This window comes from Melanostigma gelatinosum (assembly GCF_949748355.1).
Source record: "Melanostigma gelatinosum genome assembly, chromosome: 8".
NCBI lineage: Eukaryota > Metazoa > Chordata > Actinopteri > Perciformes > Zoarcidae > Melanostigma > Melanostigma gelatinosum.
Genome location: NC_136641.1, coordinates 27889336 through 27905609, shown reverse-complemented (window position 1 = coordinate 27905609; position 16274 = coordinate 27889336). Strand labels below are relative to the sequence as shown.

General features: G+C 44.4%; 1 protein-coding gene across 1 annotated transcript; it reads right to left on the bottom strand.

The window, feature by feature from the left end:
- Positions 1–1934: 1934 nt before the first annotated feature.
- On the bottom strand, positions 1935–12635 carry bcap31 (B cell receptor associated protein 31). Its single transcript, XM_079273033.1, has 8 exons — positions 12531–12635; positions 11285–11384; positions 9278–9378; positions 7630–7774; positions 5586–5721; positions 4566–4692; positions 3338–3438; positions 1935–2337 (listed from the first exon to the last, which is right to left on the bottom strand). The coding sequence occupies exons 2-8, from the start codon at positions 11374–11376 to the stop codon at positions 2311–2313; spliced, it is 729 nt and encodes a 242-aa protein (XP_079129159.1). The 5' UTR covers positions 11377–11384; positions 12531–12635; the 3' UTR covers positions 1935–2310.
- Between the last annotated feature and the right edge of the window lie 3639 nt (positions 12636–16274).

Genomic DNA, 16274 nt, shown 5'->3' with positions numbered 1-16274 from the left:
CGCCCGAAACAGCTGCACCGACCGACCGGTTTCAGAAACAAACGATCAACAAATCAAATCCTGTTGAAGCGGGTTGAGTGATGCTCCCGTCCTGTTCTGGAATAGAAGAACAGAACAGAATGTTTACTGTCTTTATCCCTTTGAGCGGGAAATGTGTCTCTGCATTTGACCCATCCCTGTATACAGGGAGCAGTGGGCAGCCAATGACAGGCGGGGAGCCGTTAGAGGTTCAGAGTGTTTCTCAGGGACACTTCAACACGTGACACGTCCCAGTCGGGGATTCCCAGACGAGCGCTTAACGCAGTGCGCCACGCGCCCCCAGTTTACGTGAAGAGCATTCTTTCGTATCAAAAGGCTCAGACACACACACACACACACACACACACACACACACACACTACATGTTTGCTGGCTTGTACCTCACTGTTCCTGTCGTCCTCGTGTTTGTGTTTGTCCCCAGTCTTGCAATAAATACATTAAAACATTTTTTTTTTTAAACTCAAAAAATTTCTTTTTTTTTTAAAACTCTGACAGTTAAAGTAATACCAAACTATGTAAATACTCTTACAGTAGAAGTACTAACATCCTTAGCGAACATAAACTCTGTTCTGGAGCTTTCGGTCGCATCACAACAGTTACCATGACAACAGAAATGTTGAAATGAACTCATGTTCATCACGCTGATGTGCAGGTTTGTAATATGATCAATTATTTTTGATAAAACCGGAGAACGAATCCGTAAACAGCGACTATGAACGTCCATCCCATAATAGTCGTCACTGAGCAATACTTTTCAGGAGATATGTGTCACAACAGGCCTGTGGTTAAATGTGTTATAATAAACTCGTGATAATATATTTATATATATTAAATATAAACGATCACGAGAGGACGGCACTCTTTGACTTCCGTACCTGTGGACGTTCCTCTTCTAGTGTTCTTTGGTAGATGTAACAGAAGATACCTGAAGAGGTTTATTTCATCACTTCATAGTCCAGATACACCTCAGACATCCCATGATGCACCTGCACAGCACCCTCTAGAGAGTTTAACACAAGTTAACCGTCTTCAAAACATGAGAAAATAACCACAGAAGAAGAAAATAAGTTTCCGTCGCGTGTTTAAACCCATAAATATCAGGAGGGTGGTCTGTTTCACATTTTAGCTAAAAGTTTATATTTCACCACAAAACATTTTTCTGTCTGAACATCTGAGAAACAATAATAAATGAACGTTCAGGGTCACAAACAATCAAGAACATGAATCGTTTGTGTTTGTTTGTTTCCAGAACTTTTCTTTGAACAAACAAAGCTCAGCAAACGGAGAAAATAAACGTAAAGAAAAGAAAGGGGCGGCGTGAGAACCTTATGGACTCAACCTTTCATTGGCCGTGACACGAGGAAACTTCCGACCGAAGGTTTCACTGGATCGTCTGCTCCCGAACACGTTTACAGGAGTCGTTAGGTGACATGGCGTCTGCCTGAAGGATTTTCAAAATAAAGGCGGTTGTTGTCCAGTGGAAAGATTGATCTGTGAATCAGAGGATCTGAACGGTTTGTCATGAAGCCGATTTAAGGTTCATGTGTTCAAACAGAAACAGCTGATTTAATTAAACAATCACAAGAAGGGCGGAGCCTCCGTCATCAGGCAGAGACGCAAGACGAGTTAAGAAAAACTAAACTCACTCAGATCTTTCACAAGTCGGCGAAAACTGTTTGAAACCACAACTTTAAGGATCACTGAAGGTAAAGAAACATCAATAAGTACCGACGTCATACCATTATTAGTATTGTTATCATCAACACCCAGAAATGAACAGGAAGTCAAGTTTCTCTTTAAAGACTTCAAACACTTAAAACAACAAAGTGATGAAACCTTAAACTGAAAGATGAACGCGTTTGTTCGGATGAAGAACTGAAGAATCTGAAAGTCTGCAGAGTTCATAACCTTTTATTTAGCCGTCAAGTTACGTGATGAACAGCTGATCTCGTACAACGTAAACATTCAAACGGCGCCAGCTCAGGAAACAGAACCCTCGATGTGGAATATTTAAACTCTAGTTACAGTCTTAAACGCTGGACCTCAGATTTTTGGAATAAAACGATCAGATTTCATGTTTCACAAAAAAAAAAACAGTTTCACAAACAACCGACGATCTTCTCCTGAAGCGCCGACAGTCAGAAGACATTTTATCACTGAACCACGTAGAACAACCAAATCCACGATGTCAGCTGATCCAGAAAAAAGACGAGACGTCACATCGCTGGTGACGATGATGAAGGAGAGAAGCTGGGAATCCGTCTTCGTTCGTCAGTCGGATTTCTTGTCACTAGTCGCCTGCAGACAGAGAACAGGGTGGTAAAAACACGCTGGAGGAGGCTGCAGGGGGCTCTGTGATTGGTCGCTTTTAACTCTCGTTATCCAGACTGTTGATAAGAAGTAGTCGTTGGTTTGTGGATGTTTGGTGATTTCGCTGACGCCATCTTGTTTTTTTGCAACCAGTGAACAGGAAGTGACCATATATGGACTGAGGAGAGACGCCGTATACGTCTCTGGTGTCGACCTGTCAATCACTGTAGCCCCGCCCTAAAGCATCCCCTGCTTTATGGTCTGTGTGACTCTAAATGGACCATAATGTACTAAATGAACATCATGCTGTATTGAAGAAGACTTGAAACTAGAGATTGAGACATAAACTCATGTTTACAATGTTTACTGAGGTAATAAATCAAGAGAGAAGTAGAGTCATTTTCTATAGACTTCTATACAACCAGAGGAGTCGCCCCCTGGTGGTCACTAGAGAGAATGCAGCTTTAACACGTGAAGCTTTGGCTTCAGTCTGCAGTCTCACCACTAGATGGCGCTGATCCCAAATGCTGAATTAAAAAAAATGAATTTCTCTCTTTTCTAATTGAAGACTCAGTTCTGAGAATAAAGTTATGTTTTGAACCTGGTACCTGATCCAACATAAAACCTGGTCCTCATATCACGTGCATAACTGTACGAGCACGCGTGTATTTCTGGATGTGTCATGTAACTGTGTGCGTCCGTCCTGTCAGGCAGATTTAAGGTGGACCAGCTGCTCATCCAACAGATGAACAGAACTCTAAAAATACCCCATCAAACCAAATATAAGATGATATATCTGGAAATTAAGTCTGACAGCAACTCATGTTTGAGGACATCCTATATTACCATTAACTGTGTAAATGAGCCTCACTGTTGCTACCAGACATCAACCTCCACTTCTTTAAAGTTCTCCAAAGCTTCAAGTGTTAAAGCGGCATTCTCTCTACTGTCGCGAGTGTGTGCGAGTGTGTGTGTGTGTGTGTGTTACCAGCAGTTTGCCGTGTTCCTCCAGCAGTCTGTCGTACTCCACAGTCAGATTCTCAGCTTGTTTCTTCATCGCACGAACATCGCTGTCCGACTTCTGCAGAGCTGCAGAACATGAACACAGTACATTTACCAGAGTACTGCTCATAAGTACCACTTTGAGGTACTTTTACTTTTGTTGATTTAACCGACAATGGTTCTCCTCCAATATTCAGTAGAACATGTGTTTCTAGTGTCTGATCATGTTTCATCGTAAACAACCAATCAGTGTTTAAAGCAACAGGAGAGCTAGTAACGTTAGCAGCACCGCCAACGGCTAACAAACAGGAGGAGAGCTAGTAACGTTAGCAGCACCGCCAACGGCTAACAAACAGGAGGAGAGCTAGTAACGTTAGCAGCACCGCTAACGGCTAACCAACAGGAGAGCTGGTAACGTTAGCAGTACCGCCAACGGCTAACCAACAGGAGAGCTAGTAACGTTAGCAGCACCGCCAACGGCTAACCAACAGGAGAGCTAGTAACGTTAGCAGCACCGCCAACGGCTAACCAACAGGAGAGCTAGTAACGTTAGCAGCACCGCTAACGGCTAACCAACAGGAGAGCTGGTAACGTTAGCAGCACCGCCAACGGCTAACCAACAGGAGAGCTAGTAACGTTAGCAGCACCGCCAACGGCTAACCAACAGGAGAGCTAGTAACGTTAGCAGCACCGCCAACGGCTAACCAACAGGAGAGCTGGTAACGTTAGCAGCACCGCCAACGGCTAACCAACAGGAGAGCTAGTAACGTTAGCAGCACCGCCAACGGCTAACCAACAGGAGAGCTAGTAACGTTAGCAGCACCGCCAACGGCTAACCAACAGGAGAGCTAGTAACGTTAGCAGCACCGCCAACGGCTAACCAACAGGAGAGCTGGTAACGTTAGCAGCACCGCCAACGGCTAACCAACAGGAGAGCTAGTAACGTTAGCAGCACCGCCAACGGCTAACCAACAGGAGAGCTAGTAACGTTAGCAGCACCGCCAACGGCTAACCAACAGGAGAGCTAGTAACGTTAGCAGCACCGCCAACGGCTAACCAACAGGAGAGCTGGTAACGTTAGCAGCACCGCCAACGGCTAACCAACAGGAGAGCTAGTAACGTTAGCAGCACCGCTAACGGCTAACCAACAGGAGAGCTAGTAACGTTAGCAGCACCGCTAACGGCTAACCAACGCTACCCCCCCCCCCGCCTACCTTTCTTGGCGGTGTCCAGCTCCTCCTTCAGGGTCTTCACCTCCTCCTTCAGAGCCTTGTTCTCCTCCTGAGGTCCGGCTCTTTTCTTTCTTTCCTCCGGCAGTTCGACTCCGGCGTCACGAAGTTTCTGTTCAAACACAAAAACACGTTTTACATTCTGAGTCTCCGTCTTTATGTCCTCACCGTGTTCCTTTAAATCCAACATGTGTCAACAGCTTTAGTGTTGAAACATGATTATTGTTATTAATGTCACAAAGCACTTTGTAAATACCGTAGATCCTCACACACACACACACACACACACACACACACACACACACACACACACACACACACACACACACGGCACAAAAATAAACACAATAAAAATAAATAATAATAATAATCAGTTAACACAAAATAACACTATTTTAACCGGTTAAAAAAAAAAAGTCAACTGATTTTCATGTCATGACTTGTTACACATGACGTCATGATGACGCTCTGAAGACCTTTAGTGAAGTTTAAATCTAAATGTTTAATCAGTTTATTGAGGTTCAAGATGTTTAACTGTTTATATTAATGAATCATCTTATATTCACACGAGGTGCTGCGCAACAACACGTTACGTCTCTGATCACATGAAGAAGAAAATGTGCAGAGCAGCAGAAGAAGAAGTCGGTCTGTGTTTGGTGAGCAGGTGTTCATACCAAACAACAGCCGTTTGTCCTGCTGCTCTCTGATTGGCTGGCAGCGAGTCGTCCACATGACATCATGAGTTAAACTAACACAAGTTATTATAGTTCAGCCACAATGAAACTTTAGGCCTATTTTCACTTTTAAACTGTTTCCTCCGTCTTGTGTTAATAATCACTGATCATCGTGTGTGTGTGTGCGTGTGCGTGTGTCTGTGCGTGTGTCTGAGCGTGCGTGTGTCACATGCAGATGAGGCAAATTCTCCTTTTAGCAGCAGAGGACGTGATCTTTTCACCCCATACGAACAGGTCAGATTACACCAGAGACTCTGCGTGCGTGTCCCACCTCCTGCAGCAGCTCGTTGTCCTCCATGTACTTCTTGGCGGCGGTGCTCGCTCCCTCCGCCTGCTTCTTGAAGGCCTCGTTGGAGGCCATGAGTGTGGCCTGCTGGGAGAGCAGAGTGGCGAGACGACGGAGCAACCTGAGAACAAAGACGACGAGTCAGAGACACGAAGACGACGAGTCAGCGACACGAAGACGACACGAAGACGACGAGTCAGAGACACGAAGACGACGAGTCAGAGACACGAAGACGACGAGTTAGAGACACGAAGACGACGAGTCAGAGACACGAAGACGACGAGTTAGAGACACGAAGACGACGAGTCAGCGACACGAAGACGACGAGTCAGAGACACGAAGACGACGAGTTAGAGACACGAAGACGACGAGTCAGAGACACGAAGACGACGAGTCAGCGACACGAAGACGACGAGTCAGAGACACGAAGACGACGAGTCAGAGACACGAAGACGACGAGTCAGAGACACGAAGACGACGAGTCAGAGACACGAAGACGAAGAGTCAGAGACACGAAGAAGCTACATCACGACATCATCTTTACATATACCTTCTGAACGCAAAGCATGTTTAGGGTCTTGTTCTCTCTGTGCTCTTATTTTGAAAATAAAAGTCCTGCTCCTCTATAGAAATAGAACCATCGTGACTAGAAGGAGAGAGAACATGTCTTTAGTGCAGACTCCTTCCTCTCCTCCTTCCCTCCTGAATAAAATGTTTTTATGAAATATCACGATGTGAAGCGTGGTTTTGATTTATTTTTTGACTGAAGCTCACACACGTGTTCAAGGACCAATGGAAAGATGAAAATCTGCTGAATTTGATGGTTTAACGGTGTCGTTTTTTATAGTATTCAAGTAAAGACGGAAAGTTGATGAGCTTTTTAATGTTCAGTGAGGAGTGTTTGTACATCCGACGTGTTCCTGAAGAAGCCGTAGACTGAACACAGCGGAGCCACGGAGCTCAGCGCAGGAACCAAAGGAAGCCGACGAGACGGAGCAATGCAGATGTGCAAACAGCCGTTGAAATGGTTTGTGAATGGAGTTCTGATGGATCAATGCTATGCTAACGTAACGCCATCTCGGCGTAAATAAGGTGAAGTTAGCAGACGGCCTCCAGCTGATCAACGTACTTTAGTCTCTGCAGCTCTGAGGGACCAGAGATGACAGCTATGACTCAACGAGCGTCTCGCCGCTGACCGGCGTGTTTGACGTGATGATGAAGAGGAAGAGCAGATCTCAGAGAGAACTCTTCTGATGGGCTGGAGGTTCACGTCGTTATGAACAATAGGTTCTTCCTCTCGGTTCCACATGTCCGCCAGTTACGTCACAAGCCTGAAATAATGCGACCAGCTGACGGCGCTTCAGTGTTTCCACTCACTTGTGCTGCGTCTGTATATTTATATCTTCCTCTGAGTCAGTCTGTGAAAAGGGCTCTGTCTAAACGCTGGAGTCCTTCCGTTACAGCTGAGCACTGCTGCCCCCTGCAGACCGAACATAACAACTACACCGACCTGATCACCCCACCATCATCATCACCCCCACCATCACCATCATCACCATCCCCACCACCATTATCATCACCACCATCCCCACCATCATCATCACCACCACCACCACCATCATCATCCCAACCACCACCACCATCCCCACCATCATCATCACCACCACCATCATCATCCCAACCACCATCCCCACCAGTCGGTCGGACAGAACGAGCCGTTGCTCTTACAACAGTCTTTGGTGTGAGATCCTCTCGTGTTCAGGAGAACAATGCAACATCAACTCAGCGCTTCAGCCCGACAACACGCCGTATCGCACGACTCTGAAACCAATCAGCTCGAACACGGCTGGGGTGGGCCAATCAGAGGCCGAGACAGATTTACACCTATGAGCTCCGTCCAATCAGGAGCAGGCTGGAGGATTTACACTGTTTGACATCTTACTGTACAATTCCTCTGAATCTAGATCAGCCTGCCGGTCGCTGTGCGTTACAGGTTGTGTGTGTGTGTGTGTGTGTGTGTGTGTCTCACATGCAGAGCAGCAGGGCGAAGCCGGCGATGTACTCGTTCCTCTGAGCTCTGAACAGTTTCATGTGAATGTGTTCGATGGCCGTCGGGTTGTTGGTCAGATCCACCTTCTCCGTCACGCTGTACTTCCTCACCTCACGGAACGCATCTAAACACAGTCAAACATCTCGTACGTCAACATCCAACAAAAAGTTCTGAAATGGGCGTTTGGTAGATGATTTCTCTGTTGCAACGATGCTTCTTGGTAATAAATGTTCTACGTTGGAAAGCCTGTTTATTGACCTTCAAATGGTGACGCGTTCATAAGGAACCTGCATTTGTGGGATGAGCAGCAGAGCTGAGTTGCTGTTGACTCTTGTTTGGTTGTTTGGATGATTGAAGTCTGTCAGTAACTAGGAAGAAACAAGACTTATTGGCAATTTAACAATTTATTCATTGAACAAACAGGAGCCTCAGCAGTGTGTGGAAGAACCACACACACTGCCTCCTCCTCCTCCTCCTCCTCCTCCTCCTCCTCCTCCTCCTCCTCCTCCTCCTCCTCACACACTGCTGTGGGATGCATTCCACTCCTCATGCAGGATTTGTGGGAACTCAGCCAGCGTGGTTGTGTTGGTCACTCTGGCAGGAACAGCTGGTCACAGTGTTCACTTGGTTGAGGTCAGGACTGCTGGCGGACATTCCATCCTCTCACTCCCACATTGTGGAGGTCGTCTCTGATGGAGCGCTCTGTGGGGGCGAGCGTCTTCATCTTGGAGGATGGAGTTCGGTCCCAGACTGGAGAAACGGGATTGCCACCGGTTGCAGAATCTCCTCTCGATATCTCTGCATTGAGATTGCCTCCAATGAAGACGAGCCTCGTTGTCCAGTGATGGAGACACATCACACCGCCTCCACCAGAAGGTGTTCCTCTATCGGTGCAGCAATCAGCAGAGCGTTCTCCCCGTCTCCTCCACACTGAACCTACGATCCAACTTCCTGAGACAGAATCTGGACTCATGGCCGAACATAACGTTCCTCCACATGTTCAGGTTCCGGTGCAGGTGTTGCCGACACCGGCAGAAACAGTCCCGACGGTCAACAGCAACAGCAGAATAAGCTGTTCGGCAAATGCAGGTTCCTTATGAACGCGTCACCGTTTGAAGGTCAATAAACAGGCTTTCCAACGTATCACATTCATTACCAAGAAGCATCGTTACAACAGAGAAATGATCTACCAATCACCCATTTCAGAACTTTTTGTTCGATGGAGAGATAGATATGGGTTTTTTGCAACCAGTGAACAGGAAGTGACCATATATGGACTGAGGAGTGATGTAGAGACGCCGTATACGTCTCTGGTAGAGACCTGTCAATCAGCGTGTAGCCCCGCCCTAAAGCATCCCCTGCTTTATGGTCTGTGTGACTCTAAATGGACCATAATGTACTAAATGAACATCATGCTGTACTGAAGAAGACTTGAAACTAGAGATTGAGACATAAACTCATGTTTACAATGTTTACTGAGGTAATAAATCAAGAGAGAAGTAGAGTCATTTTCTATAGACTTCTATACAACCAGAGGAGTCGCCCCCTGGTGGACACTAGAGAGAATGCAGCTTGCACAGAGAATTAAACATCAATATTTATTACTAGAACAAGATACCAGACGTACCGATGAGCAGGAAGACGAGGATGGCGATGGCCACCATGAATGAAGTGTTCCCATAGAGAGCGATGGTCTGGATGATCCGAGACTTGAAGATCTTACTCCACCTGGAGCACAAAACACAGTCGGGTTATAAATACTGTAGGAGACAGATTAACTAACCCTACAGGACAGCTGGAGCTCTGACGCCATCTAGTGCTGTGTGCGCGAACACACACACACTATATATTAAATATATACTTTTTAAAAATATTTAAAATGACATAAAAACAGATGACTCTTTGCTTTGAGAGTCGATGTTCTGCTTCTTTCATATTAAAGCAGCCGCTTCTGATTCAAACTGATTTCGTACAAAATCAGATCGTTTTCAGATGAAATGCTGAGTCATGTTTGTTTCTGAGCTCCTGATGGGGTCACTGGGTCCTTTAAGAGATAACACGTCTCTGTCTGCTGAGTTAATCACAGTTAAAGGGTTCATCTGCTCCGTGTTTCACATCAAATCACAGTCAGGCTTCTTCAGCTGAGACGGTTCGACTCTCGGCTGAAGTCTCCGAGTGGACGACGACATCTGGGACGGAAAAAAAAGACGCCGGAATGTTTTGCCTTCTCTCAGCGAGTCAAAATACATGACGTCATATGTGACGTTGGCCAATAGGAGCACACAAGTAGCAAACGCAGGGTTAGTTAACTCAGAGATCAGGGTTAGTTAACTCAGAGATCAGGGTTAGTTAACGCAGAGATCAGGGTTAGTTAACTCAGAGATCAGGGTTAGTTAACTCAGAGTTAGTTAACTCAGGGTTCGTTAACGCAGGGTTAGTTAACGCAGGGTTCGTTAACGCAGGGTTAGTTAACGCAGGGTTAGTTAACGCAGGGTTCGTTAACGCAGGGTTCGTTAACGCAGGGTTCGTTAACGCAGGGTTCGTTAACGCAGGGTTCGTTAACGCAGGGTTAGTTAACGCAGGGTTAGTTAACGCAGGGTTAGTTAACGCAGGGTTAGTTAACGCAGGGTTAGTTAACGCAGGGTTAGTTAACGCAGGGTTAGTTAACGCAGGGTTAGTTAACGCAGGGTTAGTTAACGCAGGGTTAGTTAACGCAGGGTTAGTTAACGCAGAGATCGGGGTTAGTTAACTCAGAGAGTTAACTCAGAGAGTTAACTCAGAGAGTTAACTCAGAGATCAGGGTTAGTTAATTCAGTTAGTTAACGCAGAGATCAGGGTTAGTTAACTCAGTTAGTTAACGCAGAGATCAGGGTTAGTTAACTCAGAGATCAGGGTTAGTTAACGCAGAGATCAGGGTTAGTTAACGCAGAGATCAGGGTTAGTTAACGCAGAGATCGGGGTTAGTTAACGCAGAGATCAGGGTTAGTTAACGCAGAGATCAGGGTTAGTTAACGCAGAGATCAGGGTTAGTTAACGCAGAGATCAGAGTTAGTTAACGCAGAGATCAGAGTTAGTTAACGCAGAGATCAGAGTTAGTTAACGCAGAGATCAGAGTTAGTTAACGCAGAGATCAGAGTTAGTTAACTCAGAGTTAGTTAACGCAGCGATCAGAGTTAGTTAACGCAGAGATCAGAGTTAGTTAACTCAGGGTTAGTTAACGCAGAGATCGGGGTTAGTTAACTCAGGGTTAGTTAACGCAGAGATCGGGGTTAGTTAACTCAGAGATCAGGGTTAGTTAACGCAGAGATCAGGGTTAGTTAACGCAGAGATTGGGGTTAGAACTCTGGGTTAGTTAACTCAGGGTTAGTTAACGCAGAGATCAGGGTTAGTTAACGCAGAGATCGGGGTTAGTTAAATCGGGGTTAGTTAACTCAGGGTTAGTTAACTCAGGGTTAGTTAACTCAGGGTTAGTTAACTCAGAGATCAGGGTTAGTTAACGCAGAGATCGGGGTTAGTTAACTCAGGGTTAGTTAACGCAGAGATCGGGGTTAGAACTCTGGGTTAGTTAACTCAGGGTTAGTTAACGCACAGATCGGGGTTAGAACTCTGGGTTAGTTAACTCAGAGTGGAGTACCTCTTAGGAGAGATGAACGGGATGCAGAGCAGCAGGACGAAGAAGACCTCGACGTAGAGGAAGGTGGCCACCGCCGTCCACTGGAGACTCATCCTGACTCCTGAAGAGACACAGAACCAGGACTTTAAGCAGACTAAAAGCTGGAGACGGAACCAACAATTCATCTCACTGTTGAGTGAAGTAGTTAAACTAATTACCACTATGAGAGATCCTTTATCTATTCTTCCTCATGTATTACAACATAAATAATAGAAGAGATACAGAAACAAGTTACATATAAAACACCCGACGCACTCAACTGATCCACGATCATTGAGACGCTGAGGACGATCGGAGGCTCTCAGACGGACGTCCAGTCGGCGTGAAGACGGTTTGCTTTCCACCAGCTCGTCACCAACACAATGAACGTCATATTTAAAGTGTTTCTAATATTCTGACTCCTTATCATTAACGAACATAACGTTTTATTTTCACATCTCTTCTATTTATGTTCATCAGAATAGTTTATTGCCACGTACGTTTTCACATACAACTGATTAGCTTTTGTTGCATAAGAAGAACCGTGAATATAAAAAAACAGTAAAAACATGTAAAATGTCTGTTCAGTGTTTATTGTATTAGTTTAATTGTTCTGTTTATGTCTGTGAAACAGTTTGAAAACTTGTTTTTCAGATAAATAAAGGATATTATGATCATAAAGCAGAAGTTACTCCTTTAATTTAGTTCCATGTTTAAATACTTCTCACTCTAAATATGAAATGTTAGTTTCTCTTCATTCACACGTTTTTTCTACATTCATGATTAAATCAAGTTTATTCATTTCGCTGCTGTAAACCACAAATACATGTTATATTATACCAATGATTTAACATTTAAACATAATGATCAGCACTGCTTCTCTGTTGTGCACATTGATCACAAATAAATAACTTAATTGAACTTTAACACTAATCAGCGTGTGTGTGTGTGTGTGTGTGTGTGTGTGCGCGCTGAGTCACGCTGGTGACGTCACCGTATAGAAACACTGACTATCTTTCACATTAAAAACAGCTGATTGTCGAAAGCTAACTTAAATCTCACATGAAACACTGAAAATCTCACAACAACTACTATCGTCACTAAACTTGTGTTAAAACGAGCTGAACACCATATGCGTTACATGTATCTCCTGGAGTTAGCTCGTAGGCTCAGTCTACTTGCTGGTTTTGTTATATTCAATACTTGTAAGTCTGCAGGTGGAACTCACCTGAGAAAAATCCCGAAAACACAAACTTGATGCACGAGCTGGTGTGTTGAGCTTTAAGCACTTCAGTCCGCTCCGTTCACAGCTGTTAGCGTGCTTGGCTTCCTGGTCTTAAACACTTCCGGTTTCCGGTTTGTTTTTTAACGCTGCTCGTCCCCCGATCCCGACACCTGATTGGATACACCGAGGCAGATGGGAGGAGCGTATTTCTCTCTATTTACTCTCCCTTACACAGTTCTCTCTCGTGACCAGCAGAGGGAGACATTGTCTAATAAACGATCTCTCTGCGCTTCAAATGAACTGTGAGTGAGACTCAGAGAGGAGGAAGAAAAGGGTGACATCTCACTCTCACTGATTCTCCACGAACCAATACGAATCTGCTCTCGCTCTGTCTCTGTCTGTCTCTCTCTGTCTCTGTCTGAGTGGAGGGAGTGCGGAGTTGGCGGAGCGTGTTTGAGAGCGATAAATAGCGATTTTTCGATATTTTTCTTCACTGTGTAATGTTGTATATGATAGTGTAGTGTTGTATATGATAGTGTAATGGGGTATATGGTAGTGTAGTGGGGTATATGGTAGTGTAGTGGGGTATATGATAGTGTAGTGGTGTATATGGTAGTGTAGTGGGGTATATGGTAGTGTAGTGGGGTATATGGTAGTGTAGTGGGGTATATGGTAGTGTAGTGTTGTATATGGTAGTGTAATGGGGTATATGGTAGTGTAGTGGGGTATATGATAGTGTAATGGGGTATATGGTAGTGTAGTGGGGTATATGGTAGTGTAGTGGGGTATATGGTAGTGTAGTGGGGTATATGATAGTGTAATGGGGTATATGGTAGTGTAGTGGGGTATATGGTAGTGTAGTGGGGTATATGGTAGTGTAGTGGGGTATATGGTAGTGTAGTGGGGTATATGATAGTGTAGTGGGGTATATGGTAGTGTAGTGGGGTATATGGTAGTGTAGTGGGGTATACGGTAGTGTAGTGGGGTATATGGTAGTGTAGTGGGGTATATGGTAGTGTAGTGGGGTATATGGTAGTGTAGTGGGGTATATGGTAGTGTAGTGGGGTATATGGTAGTGTAGTGGGGTATATGGTAGTGTAGTGGGGTATATGATAGTGTAGTGGCGTATATGATAGTGTAGTGGGGTATATGATAGTGTAGTGGGGTATATGATAGTGTAGTGGGGTATATGATAGTGTAGTGGTGTATATGATATTGTAGTGGGGTATATGGTAGTGTAGTGGGGTATATGGTAGTGTAGTGTTGTATATGATAGTGTAATGGGGTATATGGTAGTGTAGTGGGGTATATGGTAGTGTAGTGGGGTATATGGTAGTGTAGTGGGGTATATGATAGTGTAGTGGGGTATATGGTAGTGTAGTGGGGTATATGATAGTGTAGTGGGGTATATGGTAGTGTAGTGGGGTATATGGTAGTGTAGTGGGGTATATGGTAGTGTAGTGGGGTATATGGTAGTGTAGTGGGGTATATGATAGTGTAGTGGGGTATATGGTAGTGTAGTGGGGTATATGGTAGTGTAGTGGGGTATATGGTAGTGTAGTGGGGTATATGGTAGTGTAGTGGGGTATATGGTAGTGTAGTGGGGTATATGGTAGTGTAGTGGGGTATATGGTAGTGTAATGGGGTATATGATATTGTAGTGGGGTATATGATAGTGTAATGGGGTATATGGTAGTGTAGTGGGGTATATGGTAGTGTAGTGTTGTATATGATAGTGTAGTGGGGTATATGGTAGTGTAGTGGGGTATATGATATTGTAGTGGGGTATATGGTAGTGTAATGGTGTATATGGTAGTGTAGTGGGGTATATGATAGTGTAGTGTTGTATATGATAGTGTAATGGGGTATATGATAGTGTAGTGGGGTATATGGTAGTGTAGTGGGGTATATGATAGTGTAGTGGGGTATATGGTAGTGTAGTGGGGTATATGATAGTGTAGTGGGGTATATGGTAGTGTAGTGGTGTATATGGTAGTGTAGTGGGGTATATGATAGTGTAGTGTTGTATATGATAGTGTAATGGGGTATATGATAGTGTAGTGGGGTATATGGTAGTGTAGTGGGGTATATGATAGTGTAGTGGGGTATATGGTAGTGTAGTGGGGTATATGATAGTGTAGTGGGGTATATGGTAGTGTAGTGTTGTATATGATAGTGTAGTGAGGTATATGATAGTGTAGTGGGGTATATGGTAGTGTAATGGTGTATATGGTAGTGTAGTGGGGTATAAGGTAGTGTAGTGGGGTATATGATAGTGTAGTGGGGTATATGGTAGTGTAGTGTTGTATATGATAGTGTAGTGGGGTATATGGTAGTGTAGTGGGGTATATGGTAGTGTAGTGTTGTATATGACAGTGTAGTGAGGTATATGATAGTGTAGTGGGGTATATGGTAGTGTAATGGTGTATATGGTAGTGTAGTGGGGTATAAGGTAGTGTAGTGGGGTATATGATAGTGTAGTGGGGTATATGGTAGTGTAGTGTTGTATATGATAGTGTAGTGGGGTATATGGTAGTGTAGTGGGGTATATGGTAGTGTAGTGGGGTATACGGTAGTGTAGTGGGGTATATGGTAGTGTAGTGGGGTATATGGTAGTGTAGTGTTGTATATGATAGTGTAGTGAGGTATATGATAGTGTAGTGGGGTATATGGTAGTGTAATGGTGTATATGGTAGTGTAGTGGGGTATAAGGTAGTGTAGTGGGGTATATGATAGTGTAGTGGGGTATATGGTAGTGTAGTGTTGTATATGATAGTGTAGTGGGGTATATGGTAGTGTAGTGGGGTATATGGTAGTGTAGTGGGGTATATGGTAGTGTAGTGGGGTATACGGTAGTGTAGTGGGGTATATGGTAGTGTAGTGGGGTATATGGTAGTGTAGTGTTGTATATGATAGTGTAGTGAGGTATATGATAGTGTAGTGGGGTATATGGTAGTGTAATGGTGTATATGGTAGTGTAGTGGGGTATAAGGTAGTGTAGTGGGGTATATGATAGTGTAGTGGGGTATATGGTAGTGTAGTGTTGTATATGATAGTGTAGTGGGGTATATGGTAGTGTAGTGGGGTATATGGTAGTGTAGTGGGGTATACGGTAGTGTAGTGGGGTATATGGTAGTGTAGTGGGGTATATGGTAGTGTAGTGGGGTATATGGTAGTGTAGTGGGGTATATGGTAGTGTAGTGGGGTATATGGTAGTGTAGTGGGGTATATGGTAGTGTAGTGGGGTATATGATAGTGTAGTGGCGTATATGATAGTGTAGTGGGGTATATGATAGTGTAGTGGGGTATATGATAGTGTAGTGGGGTATATGATAGTGTAGTGGTGTATATGATATTGTAGTGGGGTATATGGTAGTGTAGTGGGGTATATGGTAGTGTAGTGTTGTATATGATAGTGTAATGGGGTATATGGTAGTGTAGTGGGGTATATGGTAGTGTAGTGGGGTATATGGTAGTGTAGTGGGGTATATGATAGTGTAGTGGGGTATATGGTAGTGTAGTGTTGTATATGATAGTGTAGTGGGGTATATGGTAGTGTAGTGGGGTATATGGTAGTGTAGTGGGGTATACGGTAGTGTAGTGGGGTATATGGTAGTGTAGTGGGGTATATGGTAGTGTAGTGTTGTATATGATAGTGTAGTGAGGTATATGATAGTGTAGTGGGGTATATGGTAGTGTAATGGTGTATATGGTAGTGTAGTGGGGTATATGGTAGTGTAGTGTTGT

What these genes read in the sequence shown, in the direction of transcription:
- bcap31 (XM_079273033.1), bottom strand. Translation starts at nt 11,376, where the DNA reads ATGAGTCTCCAGTGGACGGCGGTGGCCACCTTCCTCTACGTCGAGGTC. An exon ending in CCGTTCATCTCTCCTAAGAG is followed by an intron (nt 9,379 to 11,284) that starts GTACTCCACTCT and finishes TTTGTGCTCCAG; the next exon opens with GTGGAGTAAGATCTTCAAGT. An exon ending in AGGAACACGGCAAACTGCTG is followed by an intron (nt 2,338 to 3,337) that starts GTAACACACACA and finishes CTCTGTCTGCAG; the next exon opens with GCGACTAGTGACAAGAAATC.